The sequence below is a fragment of the Pleurodeles waltl genome, chromosome 3_1 (assembly GCF_031143425.1).
Source record: "Pleurodeles waltl isolate 20211129_DDA chromosome 3_1, aPleWal1.hap1.20221129, whole genome shotgun sequence".
Lineage (NCBI taxonomy): Eukaryota > Metazoa > Chordata > Amphibia > Caudata > Salamandridae > Pleurodeles > Pleurodeles waltl.
This window is the reverse complement of record NC_090440.1, coordinates 1,774,821,376-1,774,839,521: the sequence shown is the minus strand read 5'-3', so window position 1 is coordinate 1,774,839,521 and position 18,146 is coordinate 1,774,821,376. Positions and strand designations below refer to the sequence as shown.

At 42.8% G+C, this 18,146-nt stretch overlaps 1 protein-coding gene across 2 annotated transcripts in view; it reads right to left on the bottom strand.

The window, feature by feature from the left end:
* Positions 1-18,146, bottom strand: part of TFPI (tissue factor pathway inhibitor) — a 242,205-nt gene that overhangs the window by 151,508 nt on the left and 72,551 nt on the right. For both annotated transcript variants that reach the window (XM_069225779.1, XM_069225780.1), the window contains exons 3-4: positions 11,942-12,142; positions 10,961-10,999 (exon numbers count right to left, since the gene is read on the bottom strand). In XM_069225779.1, coding sequence (XP_069081880.1) covers positions 10,961-10,999; positions 11,942-12,142 — 240 coding nt within the window. The remainder of the gene's footprint in view (positions 1-10,960; positions 11,000-11,941; positions 12,143-18,146) is intronic.

The following is an 18,146-nucleotide window of genomic DNA, read 5'->3' as shown; positions in this document are numbered from 1 at the left end:
AGAAACCAATCCAGATGTCACGGAATAAAAATAAAACCTAGAGGATCTTGCCCCTAAGTGTGACCACTCGCTACCTTAAATACTTCCATCTTGGTTGAAGTGCATGTAGCATCCCTTGGAGACAGGTCTTGGGCTTGTAGCGATGGGAACAGTAGGAAAGAGGAGAAGGTCGGGCAGGTCCATACTGTCCGAACACCCTGCTTGCGTGGGAAAAAAGATTGCCATTCAGTGTGAGTGTTAGCCACTTACTGTCTTAGTACTAGCAATGTATTGAGGACTATGGAAGGCATTATCTTCATTAATTATAATAATATGACATTATGTCCCGGATTTCGAGACTCACCAGTGTCCAGCATGTATTTTTTATTTCTCAACAAGGTCGTAGCTTGGTCAGTATAACTGGGGTGGGGGGTGTTAGCTTCAGATTTCCCGACATTCACGGGACACATGAGGTTTAAATTCATTCTATAACAAGCATAAGGGACCGTGGAAAGGGACAGCACTGTGTATTGGTAGGTGTACTAAGTGAGAGAAAGTGCATTATTTAGTGAAATAACCAACATTTTTAACTCTTTCCAGACAGACAGAGGGACAGAGGGAGAGAGTGTGTATCTGATTTTGTCTGTGTGTAAAAATTCCTGGTGAAATCCAACAGACACCTCGCCATACCCGACTGAAAGCACCTGCACCCAACTATCTATCACAACTGCACCCAACTATTTATAACAAAATATATTTGTTAGGGAGTGTAACACACCCTCAACCCCGACTTTACGCCCCTATTTCTCAAGGATACTAAACTTTCCCGGATGCTGAAATGTTTGCCACGGTCAGCAAGTATATCTAGGAAGAGCAAAATCCTCCTTTAGGAATTTAAGGACAATCGTTCCCTGCAGCCAAAGATTGTACGATGAGTTATGTACAGTACCCTAAAGAGCCCTAGTAAACAAACGGGGTGTATAAACTAAACAAACGGAAGCATATACATTACACACCAACTACAGGTCTATGAATGAAAATGAAGAGACTGCTAAGAAAGCTGGGTCCATCCACACGTCATGGCCTCTCACATTCCCACGCTCCTTGTCTTGAGTCCCTAGAGCCCCAGAGGTCATGGGAACGAAGGTCAGAACAGTAGCTGCGCCGTATATGGCGAAAAATGTGATCTACAGACAAGAAGAGATTTGCATCCACTTCTCCCCTCGGCCCGAGGACCCCTGCGTCCACGAAACTCAGTTATGGCTTAAGTATTGAGGGCACTTGAATCTTTCTGAGTCGTTTTCTTTACTTGGTTAACAAACACAGCACATCCTTTCCTTGCACAGCTCTCCAGTAATCCTCAATTATAATTTCCCCTAGACATCTGGCACTCATGTTCACTTAAAAAATATCACTTTCTATCGTCGCCTTGCAAAGGCTCCTTAAGTCCAATGTATTTCAAAACAAAGTACGCACGATCTAAAGTTCTCTGTACACCTGGCAAGGAACCGCAATTAGGTTTTTGTTGAGTGGGATGTGATGCACATATTTACATTTTTGGGAGGTGTTCGTACATGTATTTACTTTAACGACTGTCACGGATTCTAATGTCACAGACACCTCGTTAGAACGTTGAAAACTTCACAGCTGTGTATTGGATGTGGCTGAAGCGGGTGTTCATCCGGGGCAAACAGCTGGCACCTGATACCCTAGTACAGAGGTCTTCAAACTGGGGGGCGAGCCCCCCTTGTGGGGCCTCAAGTGATCCCAGGGGGGGCGCCAAACTCTGGCCAAAAGAAATATTATGCAGATAACATGCCTTTGTTTTAAGCAGAAGCATGTTATTGCAGTTTTAAAAAGGTAACAGTACTTAACTGCAATGTTTAAATAGGTTAAGACCTATTTAAACATTGCCATCTTTCTAAAATGATTGTGAAAAATTCTGAGGGGGGGCCCAAAGATTTTTATTTTTCAACTGGGGGGGCGCAGCATAAAAAAGTGTGAAGACCACTGCCCTAGTAGAAGGAGAAGCCAGGCAAGGTATGATGGCGCCCTCCGAGGCGCCCACAATGCGGGCACTCTTTGTATACCCTGAGAGAGACGAGGAAAGGTGACCAGGGCAAGGGGTCTTGAGAGGAGGGGGTCAAAGGGAAATTAACAGAGAAGGACAAGGAGTCGTGGGGAGGACAGGTCGGGGAGCACGTAGAAAAAGAGGGAGGGTAATAAGAGAATATTAAGGGGGGGTGTAGTCATAGGGAAGGGCACTGTGTGGAAGGGAGAGATGGAGGGCGAACGAAGTTAAGATAAAGGAGGCTTCTGCGGGTGAAAGGCATGGAGCTGACGAGGGCAGAAAGATGAGAGGCACACATGAGGAAAAGGCACCGAAAGACGTGTGTTTTCAGCAGAAGGGGCAGGCGTCAGGCGCGTTTCAGATGCTAGGTGAAGCAAGGAAACACGGAGCAAAGTAACACCAGTCTCCTTAGCCTGGTCTGTCAGGCTCTGAATCACACGCAGCTCCTTCTGTGCAATCTTACAGAACTGCATACTTGTACTCTACTGGGAGGAGATGTGGCCTAATGGCAAGAGTTAGACTTTGGAGTGGGAACCCAGGTATGGGTACTTACATTCCCTTATCATCCTGTGATTTCTTTAATTGCTTAATCTCCCCCTGCCTAACATAAAACAAGCATTTGCAATGCAATAGGTCTCGCATTTTCTTGAGTTAGACCTACTGGCATTGTAAAATAATAACCAGACTTTTCTTGCCACATAAATTGGTCAACCCTGCCTCATAATTTTGGCTGTTCCTGCCATATAAGTCCAGTGGCCCTGCATAAAACTAAAGCACTTCCATGTACCTTCTTTCTCTATCTGCAGAAAAAAATGAAAATGTTGCAATTTAGCAGCGTTTAATTGGGCACAGCTTATTGAATCACGCTAACGTTGTGTTTACTGAAGGCAAATATGCGCTTACAAAATTCACGATTTCCACTTAAAAACTATAGTTGAACCTCGGAACACATTGGCCACACGGAAACTAAATATTGTTTAAAAGCTAATGCCTGCATATTAATACAATTGTGTCTTTTAATATTTATGCTTACGTGTTGTTTTACTGGTGTGTCCCATGTGGTGTTTGGCTGCAATTTATACTGTTTAGGTGTGATTCACTCCACACAGTTTTATAGCATCTGATAACATTGGTGCTGTCTACAGAGCCAGCCAGCCAGCCATTCATTTACAGTCTTCATCGGGGTGATGCTGCCGTTTCAGGAACACACGCTAATGTTTCTGCTCTGTGTTTTTGTTTTCCCCATTAAACCTTCATCTCCCCAGCAGTCTTTCAGTTAGGCAGTTCATTTGCTGTATTTCACAGTGTTTACAAGTAAAGTGTGATTCATGTCCTTGTTTTCAAAATGTTTTCTAAAACATGATAACATCTTGCTGTTTAAACTTCCAGCCTGGCAGCCTGTTTATAGTTTGGAGCGGAAGGACATTTTTACATGTTAGAGTTTGCATTTGTAATAAATTATTCTTTATTTTTCCCACAGTAAATCACTGAGGCAGACAAATAACTGATGGCCCTTTAACAAAAATTGATTGTGCCCTGCATCGGAACACACCGGCTCAAATTAAGCACCGCAAACATAATAAGTGTGCCTTCTTTAGATCCAGCTGTTACTCTTCCAGCTGTTACTCTACACAGAAGGCTGATTTATTTTCCTTGATAGCAAAGCCATAAGCTTTATTTTTTTATTTTACGAGACCCATACACAAAAAGTATGTTTTTTCTAGGTTCAGCTGTCACTGTACACTGCACTCTAATAACTGCTGCATAGACTTTTACAAGTACTGAATACTAAAGCAGGCTAATTTGAGATTGCAAAGGAGTAAATTTTCCATTGTTTGTGCTGCGCTTTCATTTTGGTTTTGTTATGACTTTCCCAAGTGTCTCCATTGGTCATACTAAATGTAGGTCTGTAAGCAAGAGATGAAGCTTGGAATTATTATGAGGCAGTTCAGAGGGTTAATGTGGCTGCTGCAAAGAACGTGTTGTAGGTAGTTCACAGACTGCATTCAGTCTTCAAATGTTAAAATAACTCTGGTGATTAACGTTATTTCTAGAGAGAATGCACTTTTCTCTAGTGGAAGCTTGGACTAATTATAAGGTAGCGCAGGAGGTTAATATGCTGCTGCGAGGAACATGAACTAGGAAGATCAGAACTAGCAACTAATGTAACAAGCTCACACAAAAGGCAATATTAACGGGCTGCAGGCAAGCGGCAGAAACTTCACCGGAAGGACAGATGGGGATTGTTTTTGTTAAAGCTCTTTTCCCCTTCAGAGGTGTTTCAGACAGCGATTGAAACCAGGGTCTGGCTCAGCCCCTTCGCTCCTGATAGCCGGGAAGGATTTTGGTTTGTGTGCCGTTTCTAAGCAGGCCCATAGCACCCCCATAGTGAAAAATAAAAACATGAGCTGCTCAGAATGAAATATTCCAAAAACACAGGCTGATCGGCCCGTGCCCTTACAACCGAGCTGTTGTGAGAGGAAGAAAGGGTGTAAAAGAGAAATAAGTACAACACACACCAAAGACATGATCAGTAAACAATTAAAAAAATAATGAAAGTAATATAGTTTCACATAAGCGAGCCGACGGCCGCCATGAACATCCGCATGAAGAGACATAAAAGGTAAAAGAAGTTTGCTCGCAGTCAAACATATCGGCAAAAGTGCAATTAGCCATGTAACAGGGGCGATAGCCAAGGCGGTAACAAAACCACCCTAAGGAGGGACAAACGTAAAGCCTTTACCAATGAAAAGAAAGTATTTTTTAAAGGCAAGTCCAGGAACAAGTGATAGTGATGGGTGTGCGGTGGGCGTGATTAAAAGCCCAGATACATACCAACACGTCAGAAAAGCAGTGCTTGTGCGCTGCTATGCTCAACCTAAAAAGAACCTGAACTTATGTAGTGTAACCTGGTGCTCATGTACAGTGGTTTCAATGGTCTTGTGCTGAGGTATATGAAACTGCAAAAAAAACACGCATTGGCAAAGCCTTAGACTTGACATCCTTAGGGTGGCCTTACCCCAGACTTTTAGCCTTTCCCTCCTATTTTGTTGCAGTATCTTTTGGTTGGCCTTAGAACTCTGAACACGTTATCACTGCTAATCAGTGTTAAAGTGCATGTGCTTCTCCCCTAAAACATGGTAACATTGGAGTATCAACACTTGGCATATTTAATTTACCTGTAAGTCCCTTGTAGAGTGGTACCCCAAGTACTTAAGGCCTGTAAATTAAATGCTTCTATGGGGCCTGCAGCACCAATTGTGCCACCCACTTAAGTAGCCCTAAAAAATTGTGCCAGGTCTGCCACGGCAGAGCCTGCATGTGCAGTCTCACTGCCACCCGGACTTGGCATCTAAAACCTCTTGTCAAGCCCAGAACTCCCCTTTTTCTTACATATCCGTCACCACTAAGGTAGGGCCTAGGTAGCCCTAAATGCAGGGTGCCATGTTAGCAAAAGGTACGACATGTACCTTTATGTTTTTCATGTCCTAGTATTGAAAAACTCCTAAAGTAATTTTCCATCACTGTGAGGCCTGTCCCTCTCATAGGCCTGAGAGGAGAATATGTATCATGTTTAGTACCATTGGAATGGTAATAATAAATCCTCTTTACTGGTAAAGTCGGATTTATTATTACTATTTTACAAATGCCACTTTTAGAAAGTGGACATTTCTCTGCACTCTCTGCCCCGTGTGCCTACAGCCTATCTCCAATACATGTCTGGCTTGGGCTATGTGACAGCTATACTTGTCCATTCCCTTCAGACACCCACAACACAGGATACTCATCCACATCTGCATTCATCTGCATACTGATGGATCATCGTGGGGAGAAGGTTGGTAAGAGCTCACACTTAAACCTCAAAGGGGATGGGCTAGAGTTCACATAAAGGGGCTGATTACCTCCCACTGGCTGTCTGGAGACAGGACTGACCTGAAAAGGGGACTGTGCACTTCACAATAATTCTTTTGTGGTCCTCCCCCACATCAAAGGCACTTCCTGGTATAAGTACTGAGTCTCTGGTCCCGCTCAGTAGTGCACTTGTGGACTTAGATGAAACTCTGCTGGAGTAAAGACTGCTGGGCTGCCAGGATTGCCACCCTACCAAGACTGAATGGCCCCAGGACTGGTTGTGCTGCCCTGCTGCCTGCTGGTCTCTCCTCTACCAAGAATATGAGAGTGACTCTGAGGACTTGCTGGCTTGCCCCCTGTTCTCCTTTGGGTCTCAGGGACATCAAATACCTCACTAGCTAATTCTCATTGATCTGCAAGAGATTGCCTTGTAAGGATCAGCATTCCTGCACCTCTGGGATTTGTATTCCAAGCGCTGACACATGGTCCCGCTTCAGTGTGAGCCTAACACTACTGTTCCCAGTTTCAGTGCATGTGCAGCACCCTGGGATGTTGCTGCACACCCTTTCATTCCAAGCTCTGTTGCCTCGCTGTACTGCCATGGACAGGGAGCATTGCTTTCGGACTGTGCAACACCTATCCACGTCTTCCAAGCTCGGCCATGCTTTGCCCTGACTGACATCACTCTCCACCCTGCTAGTGCGGAGGCAGTGGTCCCAGCGCTGCCGCCCATAGGGAAGCCGAACCCCACAAGCTGACTCAGAGACGCCAGGCTCATACTGCAGGAGCGCGCACACCCGGGGCCACCTTACATACATCTTACCCCTGAGTGAAGTCCCGCCCGGCGAGGCCCCCTCGCAACCCCATCAGTGTGGTCTGAGTTAGAACGCTCCGTGACCCAGAGGCTCACCATCTGGACGGAGGACCGCAACAAGAGCCACAAGCCTGCGGGGCCGTGCCGCATTTGTCAGTAAGAACATTACTGTATTCCCTAAAGGGAAGGCCTTCTATTCTATGAGAACTGTGATTCTTGATGAAATTGGCCTAGGTACTTTAAACCCACACATCTCTTGATCCAGTAATTAGATTTATATTGTTTTTGTCCTGTTTTAACCAGATAAATATTCTTTATTTTTCTGACCAGTGTGGAGTCCTCTTTGTGGTGGTATCATTGAGATACTGTACTTTACGTATCACATACTATTTTACACATTGCCTCTTAAGTTAGGCTTGACTGCTCTGCACCAAGCTAGCAGAGGGTCAGTGCAGGTTAATTTAGGGTATGTATCTGACTTACCCTGACTAGAGTGTTGGGTACTGCGTGGATGAGGTACATACACTGGCCAACCAGAAATTCCATTTCTAACATCGAGCAACAAAAGAACGGTACGTGGTCTTACCTGTAGAATACAGGTGTGCTCAAGGTAGTGAAAGTATTTCCTTGTGGACTGTCCCATTCCTTTGATTCACCACTCTTTGTACATGGATGCCTCTTTGCACTCTCCACACAAAATTCCTACTGTGGTGTGATTTTAATTGTTGTAAGCAGCTGGAATCTTCCTTCACTAGTTCCAGATTGCTCTTGTGCTTATGCCCACTAACTGAACAATTGGGTGCAGGTTGCTTTCTGTTTTGTGAAGCTACACATATTTATGAACTAAATTTTTGTTTGTAATGTTGATTTTGCAGCCTTGAAAATTCATCATAGACGAAACACGTGTCGGCTGCCTGGAATTTATGGAATAAATACTTCACCCAACCACTAAACCTCATCGTTCTTGTCTATTAATTGGACCAACTTGATGGTCTTTCACTGTTTAAGGACTGCTTTACATGCTCTGGGTGTATTTTGTGCTTACAAAATAAAAAATGAACTGTTAACCCAGATGCTCCAGTACAGATATCTGCAATGGGAGGTGCCACCCTAAATTTTGGAAAACAAATGTATTAAACATTACTGAGGGGCCACAGAGCAAAGCTACTGGTTTTGCCAAAGCTTCTATGCATGTGTTGACCATCTTACAATGGATATTCACTTTCTTCATTAATAAAGTATAAAAACAATTCAAATAGGACGGCCAATGTATACATATGTGCTGGCTGCCATCTTGAATGTTTTTGGTATATTTTATAATTTGTTACCATTTCAATAAGGCAGACAGTTGAAAATGTGTTGGAAATCTAATTTCAGTAAGAATGATAAAGCATTATAAAACATCCAAAGAAGGGGCACCCATATAGATGGCCTACTTTAAATAATCTTGACACACTTTATTAATAACAAAGAATGGAAAACAAAATTCTAATATGGCCACCACTGCAATGCCCATTTAGGACATGGAGCCCTGCCACGACGGCACAGAAGCAGTGAGTAAGAAGCTGCCAGGTCCTCATAAAGTAAAAAAACAAGGAGCAAAATAACATTTGTCAAAGGAAAAAGTAAAATGTCTTTAAAAAAGAAACAAAACATTGGTCCACCAGCTTTGGCAGTCAAGGGTTCAATTGCTAAGGCTGATGTGCACATAGTGCACAAGAAAAATGCTCTCACTCACAGAGAGGGAGCCAACGACAAAGAGTGCTGGCGCACTGCCCCATGCTGTATGCTGTGATGGTGGAAGACCAGACATAAAAAATGAGGCCTACAATTTTTCTTGAAAATCATGCTACAATTATCTGAAGTTCTGTTTTCCACAAAATTCCATAGCAAATGTCACACACACGTTTTATATAGTTACCACTGAGAAGATGGTAGGATGGTAATTAATCCACTCATGGCAAACTTTATATCCCTTAATCATTATCCTCTTACACAAAGGCTACTTTGGTTTGCAGTAAAAAATGTAAAACATAAAAACATTGAAATCAAAAGTTATAAAATGTTGTATGTTGTAAAGGCAGTGTGTAAAAGGTTTGAGGATATATTAAAATCCCCAGATACCAAACAAGAGAGGAAAACATAACAATCAAATATGTTCTTTTGTGTTATAGGTGGGTAAGGCTGGGGACACCACATATTAGTCACAGAAAAGGAATGTAAGATGAAGAGTGGACATTGTAGTGAAGGGTGAGCAGCTTGGGAAGAGGGTAAGGGATATAATAACATAAAGGTGACTGGGAAAGCTTTAAAATATGGATGAGACCCGTGTGAGGGAAGTAATATGCAAGCAGTGTAGGGGGCGGTGTAGCATGACAGGTGCAGGGAATGTAGGCAAAGAGGCAGCCAAAGTAGAGCAACCCTGCATGTATAATAGTCACGAGTAGGGTGATGGGTGAAGGGGCACATTGATGAGTAGATGGTGCCATGGCTGCAGGAGGTGGCCTCCAGATAGAGAAGGTGTAAGAAGGTAAAGGCTGGTGGTCCACAGGAGCTCCTCTGCGTGAACATAGCGAAAAAAAAGGGGTGTAAAAGAAAGAAATACAACTTGTTTTGCTGCAAAATTATTGGCATAATCAGAAATTAATATTGCACATGAGTAAATGACTACAACGTAATTAGCATAACCTTTTTTGTAAGCAAACAAAAAAAAAAGTAATAGGTTTCCAACCATTAGTTAACTAGTTTGTTTCTGTTACCTATTATTTTCTGCACCATCCTATGTACACTATGACCAACACGTGTAATCCAAAACCACTCAAACAGCTTTGTTTTGCTTTTGTACAATATCCATACACAATAACTGAACGTTTCTTATATCATGTAATCTAATTAATTTGGATCTTACATATAAGATGTGCTGAAAATCTACCAAATTCAAACACACCTCTATTTACTAACATAACTAGTGCTTTTTTTGTTTCAGTACTGATCAGCACTGGAAAACGTAGTAGAGCTCCTGCATTATAAAATGAATATTAAATTACATTAAAATGCTAAACACATTAATGCAACACATAATGTACTCTGGTTATGATAATTCAATTCAAAGATAATTGTCATTATCATTGTCACTACAGTAAAAATGTAATGGAACATTGTTTATTTAAGGTTCAATTATTACTTTGGCACTCTGATTAGTTTACCAAAAGTAGCACTATTGGTATGCATGCCCTATATATTGTTTTTCAGTATTAAAAAACGCATCAATTCTATAGTTTGTGTGTGCAATGTTTAACAATAAGATGTTTTAAGTTACAAACGTGTTAACATTATAAAGTGTTTTACTATTAAAAAACATAATTCAGTTTGCAGACTGTAGTCAATTGATTTTTATCTTTGTTTTCTTGCCCTGTACTACTAAACTTAAATCTTTGTTGCATATGCAGAAGTTAATTAGAATCTACACACTTGCTACTTATGCAAAAATTAACAATGCCAATAGATTTGGCCTTGCCGAATTAGTGCTATGGTTATTTGTTTCATTTTTGTTGCAAGCATATGCAACAAAAACAAAAAATAACGAAAAATGCATCTCACTGCCATACTTGACAGCTGCATACTTGCAATAAGCTATTTAAATTTAATCATAAATGTACCCTCCACAAATATGATTCTTATTGGTGCAAGGAGACCGTATAGTCCAGTCAGAATTTCTGTAACTGAATACATACTTTAAACACACAAGGACGACTACAAAAGTAAATAGGTAAAGCAAGGAAGGAAAGACTCTGTGGTAGAGTAGAGCATTATCCCACTGGTCTTGGCAGTGAAGTGCACTTCTTTGTAGCCAGGTGTACACGTGTGATTAGATGTCACTGATAGTAGAGTCATTGACTGAAGTGGGCTGACCCATTACCCCATGTTGAATGCTGTGGTGGGTAGACTCAAAAAGTGAATGGCAGCTGAACAGATCAGTCATTGGTGAGGAAAGGCCTTCAGTCCATCTATATAGGTATTTTGTATATATTTTGTATACATTTTCTATAATTTATTAATGTTTTTGATTACATGAAGCTGGTGAAACTCTTAAGCTATCGCAAGGCTACACCAACAAATAAAGTTGCACCATTTTATACTATTTTAAAAATACTGATAGTTATATGTTTCAGTAGATAAAATTTCCCCCTTTCCAATCAATGACCAAAAATATATGCTTTTATACACCAGAGAATCAAACTTGCCTTGTTTAAATTTCCCCCTCTTTTTCTTGGGTGGGGTATCTATAAAAGAAAGGAAAATAAACATTATTTACTGCTAAATAACATGCTATGTTCAGTTGAAATACGAAGAAGAGATTTACTGCAACTGATAGTTACAAATTATTTTTTAAATGTGTCAACATTCTCTTTCCTAGGGAAACAAGGAGATGAAAAAGAAACAAATCCACTGGAATATAGAATTATAATTTAAGGGAGCAAGAGGGCTATATAAACAACAAAACAGAAGTCTAGAAAGCTGACCTGAGTTACCTATGCATGGGTGTGGAATTCCTCTCGCTCAATGCCCAGGATATGTTGTTGGAGGTAAAGGACAACACATTTTTTTCATGTTTACTTTGCCATTAGACATGTAAACCCTAACTTTTTGGCTGCCAATTTACAATGGAGAAAAAATGCATCCACGGTACAAGATGTTCAAAACTGTATATGTGGCCGGCCAATGCAAAGACTTTTCCGTTAGAGAGGATGCTTTTACGAAATACATTCATTTGTAAGGTGCTTACACTGATTTCAATACAAACACGTGCACATAGTTGCATAATCTAACAATTTGTTGCTATTTATATTGCTCCATGAGTGCTCCTTCATTATATACAAATATATGCAGAAAAATGAAAGCATGCTTGGTTATTGTTTTGAATATAAAAAGCACCCAAATAATACATGCCAAATATAAAAAACGAACAGGAGTCACAAGCGGTTTTGCTAATTGAAACGTTTTAAAGAGCGCCAATGGTGGTGGATTAGTTGTCATAGTTTAGAAAAATAAATATGATTTGCTTTTTTTTATTAACTAGCCCAGTTTATAGGAGCACAAATTGCTTTGTTAAGGACCTACAGTTTTCAAATAACTTTCTGTATTGGGACCATTGTAGCAACATACTTCTCCTTACAAAAAAGAGATGAAAATGTAATCAATTTGCTATTAGGCAGAACACAAACCTTTCACAACACATTTTTCTTGACACTCTTCCAGTGTTTCAAAGTTGTTTTCATTGCCGTCACATCCACCATATTCAAATACCTCACACTGGCGTGAATGGATGTTAAAGAAGAATTTTTCCAATATTGCTTTGCATGGGCCACTTTCCTTCTTATAACCACAGAAGGAATGTCCAAGAGTCAGTGGCTGTTGGTCAGGATCTACAATAAATGAAAAATACTTCTCAAGTTATTTTTTACATCGAGCTTTGAACAAGCACCAAATCTGGCTACAGCAGTGGTCTTCAAACCTGTTTGAGGGGAGTATTCACTGAATAAAAAGCAAACAGATTGTCTGCCCTACACCCCCAATTGATCTAACCTGCTAATACATTTAATGCTGAATCCTGAACAGCCTACGATAGCAGAACAAACATGGTATTCAGTGGAGCATGACCCCACCTCCTCTCCAAATATTAAATGCAGTGTGTCCATCAGTGCATAGAGAACAGTAAACAGCAGCAGTTCACGCCTGCATTACACAAAAAGAATAGGTACAGCATAGTTAGCAGGGGCACAGCTTTTATTAGTGCAGCATGTGCAAACGCATCAGAGACCGGGCTGCTTGAGGGGCTCATTGCACCCCGATTACGGTCGTCCAACTTCTGAACTAGGTGATAGGGGACCCATTTTCCTGCTTGCAATAGGACAATATCACCATTGCTACACTAATGAGCGCAGGCTTTCCCCCAAACATAGAACAAATACAACAATTACGAACAGTGCAAGCTTCCCTTACACACAAAGCAGGTGCAACCTGGTCTGCACAAATTCAAGCTTAGCCCATGGACTAAAATGAATACCATTGCAGAGGAAGCCAAGCATGAGAGCAGGCAGGCGAGGGGCAAAGGCCTGATATGGAACTGTCCGTGACAATGTGTGCCTGTAAGAGAGTGGAACAGGGACCCGCTCAGGGGTCCTTTTTCCCTGGACAGCATATGTAGGCCTGTGATTTATTTTTCATCATTAGACCTTGATCCAGAGCAAGTGATAAAGGGTAAAATGGTGAAAGGAGAAAGAGAAAGGTTGAAAAACAGTACCAAAGGTAGAAAACAGGCATAAAACAAAACAGTAAGACTGATAAAGAGACAAGAATAGGGTGCAAGATAAAAGAGGCATAAGGAGGAATCCAGAGTAAGCAGCAGTTGTATTTTGTAGCCCTGGCTTTCAGCAGCACTGACAATAGGTTTGGAGGTAAAACTTATTTTTCACATATTAAGCATGGAGTGACCTCCGCTTGCCAAAGACTCTCTGCTGAGTATCTGCAGCCCCAGCTGGCCTCCGCATTACTTCAGCCATACCTCACAGACCCTTTTGTGGCACTCACAGATCACCAGCCAGCCTGAACCACCCTCCGTTAAACCTATGATACCCCGAGCTAGATCATAATCAACCTGGGAAAGCCTCTGCCAGTCCTAAGAACATCTCACCAAGCCCTCAGACTGCCTTTCAGACTGATACTGTTGGGGCTCAAACACACTCTGCCTTGTTCTGAGTCTGTCAGTAACTCTCTGTGGACCTCTGATTTTTCATAAAATCCCTTACGTTGACCTCATTCCATTATATATTATCCACTGTTGGCCATCAAAGTCCCTGGAGCTTTTGGCTGGTCCCAAGGTCCATAACCTTACCTTCCCTTCAGAAGTCTTGAGTCGACCCTTGCATGCTCTCAGCCATTGCTCACAGATCCTCAGCTGGCCTCCACAGACCGTTAGCTGGTCCTCACATTTTTTTTTAGACCTTTTCTACTGGCTGATAGCACCTATTATCCAGCACTGAAGAGCACCTCATCCGGCCCATGGAGCCCTTTGGTTATCCTTTAGAGTCAGCTAGGTTTCCCCGTTGAGCTCTAAGAGTTTCAGCCCCTCCTTTATGCCAACCAGAGACGTTTGGGTACTCTCCATGAGTCCCCATAGCCTCTTCATGAGTACCCATAGCCCAGTTTGCTGCCTAATAGCCCATTCCACTACCTGCCATCAGACAAAAGTGACCCCACGTACCTACATTCACTTTGCAGCAAGCACTGCACTCATTAATCACAAACAAAATCTTAACATGGGAACGAGATGTCCCTTTGCAGTAACCTTTCACAAATACATACACGGTTGTACTCATTCTTACATGCATCTTTTTTCTAGTGTTGAAGATTATTAGCTCTCTCTCTCTCTCTCTCCTCACTTCTAAATGTCTAAATCTTCCCAGTCAAGGAGTCACTGGGATCCATTAAAAATGTGTCTTCACTCAAACATTTAACCTCATGGTTTTGTACTTAAAGCCATCTGGTTCTCCTTATCCTCCATCAAACCACTAGTACACAACATGCTCCACCTTGATAGAACAGACTAAACTGATGAAGGGTACTTTTAACCATAAGAAATCCCTAAGTGCAAACACAGGATCTGCCTTGTTCCAGTGTCTCACCATGGTTATTAACAGGGTTATTAAAACACTCAAACCGCTGAGCCTGACAATGTTACACATTTTAACTGAGCAAAAAGAGTTGATTGATTGTGGTTTCCTAAATACAGAACCAATCAACTCTTCTAACCATATTTTCCAGTGAGATTTGACCCTCCAGTGGGAAAAAGATAAAGACACCCACATATCCCTCTACACACCTTTCCTGCTCGACAAGAACTTACCAACAGTAAGGGTTCTTCTCATGAAGGGTTCAACCATGCACCTGATTTTCATAAAGAATTGATACCTACAAATCTCTTTTTTTTTTCATAAATCTGTTTATTATTGTTTTTTTCTTGTTTAGCTTACATTTCACATCTTGTCTTGATTAGTGATTATTACAATACTGTGTATTTTAGCGCTTGATGTTCATGTTGTTACATGCTTTTTAATACAGCAGTATCACATTTATACTACATTCGCTACGTTATGTCACTGCCATTGTTCTGTTGTTAATCACAGTTTCGATTCCTGTTAAGGTAACATTGTTTTGTCCCAAGTGTCAGATTGTTGCGCCTGGCTGAGAAAAATAGGGGGAGCAGATAATATGATTTTTATATAGATTAACCTTAAAGTGAAGAAGAGTAAAAGAAAAGAGGAACATGTGTAACAATAACATTGGCCGATGTCCACACCTATGGAATTAATTTAAATTTTGCTGTTTTCATGCCGGGTTGGGGATCAATTGTGACAAATCAGTTTGCAGGCGGGGGAGGGGAGGGTCTTTTGTGGAAGTCGTTGCTTATGTCCTTCTCGGTTCTCAATGTCTTAGTTTGCTCAATTGTGCTGTGCGTTCTATTCCCCTATGTGATGTGATCTTCTCATTTGTGGATGTCAGTTCGCTTTAGTCTAATCTCTCCCCTGTCGGGTGTGATTCCGTGTTATATAGTTGGGATAAGAGCCCCTCCCAGTCAATGGAGATCGTGAATTGTCGTAGCCCTAGGGTTTCTTCGCGTTTGAGTGCTAAGTTTTCTGCTCCCGCCCATACCCTAAGTGAGCGTCTCCAGGCCTGTATCGGTGGAGGGTCTGGAGAATTCCACCTTTGGGTCACCAGCCGTTTCGCGACAATTAGTCCTAGGTCTATGAAACGTGTCTCTGCTCTGTGTTGTTTGCTTCTTGGGAACAGTCCTAGGATGCATGCCTCCCATTTAAAGGATTATTTGTTGTGTTATGCAAGTAGTTAGGTTGTCAATCACCGCTCTCCAGTAGGTGCCTAGGCTAGGACAGGACCACATCATGTGCAGCATGTCCACTCCAATCTCACGGCATCTGGGGCAGGCCGCATCCTGACGGTTAAAGTACTTGTTTACACGTGCAGGTGTAAGGTAGGCTCTGTTCACAATATAATACTGGATTAGTCTGAATCGCGAGTTACGTGGTATGTTGAGGTGGCTTGAGATGGCAGATCTCCATTTTGTTATCGCGATGAGTTCGCCCGCGTCTGTTTCCCATGCCATACGTAATGTATCACTTTCGGGGGCAGTTTGGATTCTCAGGGCGTCCACTAGCCAGCTGACCTGATGTTGGCCGCAGCCCACCACCTGTAGGTACTGGACCAGCAGGTGGGTGGGCGGAACCGTTGTGATGTCTCCCCACCTGGAGCTCAAAGACCTCACCAGTGAGCAGTATAGGACGAATTGGCAAGGCGGGAGCCCCATTTCTTGGAGCTTGGCAAACGGTAATAGTCGGTTGTCGTCATATATGTCACCCAGTGTATGTAGTTCTGCTCATGCCATGAGTGCAGTTCTGTGTCTGATGTGATCCTTGTGCCCCTCGGTGTGCCCGCCAGTGCCAGGGCGGGTGCGAATGGGATCGTCGATCCCGTAAGGCAGAGTGATCTATGATAGCATTTGTGGGCTGTTTTAAGGAACATTTGTCGTGGGGTTCGGGCATGTGTGAGAGGATGAAATAAATGCTGTATTTGTTGGAGCGAGTATGGTCCTGTCTCTGTTGCTGTATCTGCCAGTTGTTTACCAGCCAGCATCTGGATATCCACTGAAGTTGGGCTGCCAGGTAGTAGTGCTCCAGGTTGGGAACCGCTAGCCCGCCCTTGTCGGTTGGTAGGTACAGTTTTTTCAGGGCTACTCTGCAGCAGCCATTGTTCCATATAAATTCTCTCAGCCCTGTTTCCAGTGTCTTAAAGAAGCTGGGGGGGACATAATGTGGTAGGTTAGTAAAGAAGTATAGGAGTCGCGGGAGCACCACCATTTTTAGGAGTTCCATTCTACCCACCACTGATAGTGGTAACGTTCTCCAGAAAGCCATTTGGGATCTAACTGAGGATGTTGCTTTTACTAAATTACCCTCGAATATATCTTCTTCGCTATGATAGACTTTGATGCCCAGGTATCTAAATGTGTTTGGTTGCCATGGGACTGGACTTTCGGTTAGGATGAGTCTCGGGTCTGGTAGGGTTGGGTTGATTGGGAAGAGGCCTGACTTAGACCAGTTAACCTTAAGACCTGACATATGCGCGAAGTGTCGCAAGAGCGAGCCAGCCCTTTGTGGAATCTGTGTGATGTCTCTAAAATATAGCAAGAGGTCGTCAGCGTAGAGTGACACTATGTGTAGGCCGTCTCCTAAAGGTATTCCCCAGTTGGATCCCTCCTCGCGTAGGGCAGCCGCTAGGGGTTCCATTGCGAGTGAGAATAGTAATGGTGAAAGGGGGCAACCTTGTCTTGTACCTCTACCTACCCGGACTGGTTCTGATATCGCGGAGCTCAGACCCACCCTTATCGTTGGTCTGGTGTATAGTAGTTTAATTAGGCGAGTGAAAAATGGTCCCATGCCATATTTTTGCAGCACTTTGAACAAGTAGGGCCATTCCAGGGAATCGAAGGCTTTCTCCAGATCAAGGACCAGGCAACCCGCTCGAGGCCAGGCCCGCTTAGCATATTCCATAACCCGGAATAGTCTCCTGATATTCTGGGAGGTGTCTCTGGCTGGTACAAATCCGTTTTGGTCGGGGTGTATCAATTCCGGCACGCTTGGCGCCAGTCTTGTCGCTAATATCTTAGCTAATATTTTATAATCAGTATTTAGCATTGCTAGCGGCCTGTAGGAGCCCATGTCTATTGGGTCTCTTCCAGGCTTGGGAAGGGTGACCAGTAATGCCTCCCTTTGTGTGTCCGATAAGTGGCCCTCTTGTTCGGCTGTTTCGTATACCTGGAGTAACTTGGGCGTTAGGTGCACCGCATATGCTTTGTAAAAGTCGACTGGTAGCCCATCTGGGCCTGGCGTTTTACCTGAGTTGAGGTCTTTGATACTGCCTTTGATCTCCTCGAGGTCCAGAGGTGCCTCAAGGGTTTCAATCTGGTCGCTTTCTAGGTTTGGGAGTTTCACTTTGGTAAGAAATTCCGCACTGGGGTCTTCTCCAGGGGTTGTCTTTGAGGTGTAGAGCACCGTATAGTGTTTTATAAATTCAGTTTGTATCTCTGCAGGTGTGTATACTATCTCCCCTGTTTGTGAGCGAATTACCATTATCGGTTTTCTCTCACAGTCCCGTCGTAACAGCCAGGCCAGTAATTTACCTGCTTTATCAGCTGACGCATGAGTTCTCACAGAGTGTGCGGTGTAGTTTAGGCGTCTCAGACGCTCTAGTAGTGTCTGGTGGTCTGTGTGTAGTGCTGCTAGTTTCGCCTTTTCAGCTTGGTCGTTAGTGACTTCGTCTTCTGACTGCGGTAGGATCCGCTCTATTCGGGCCAAG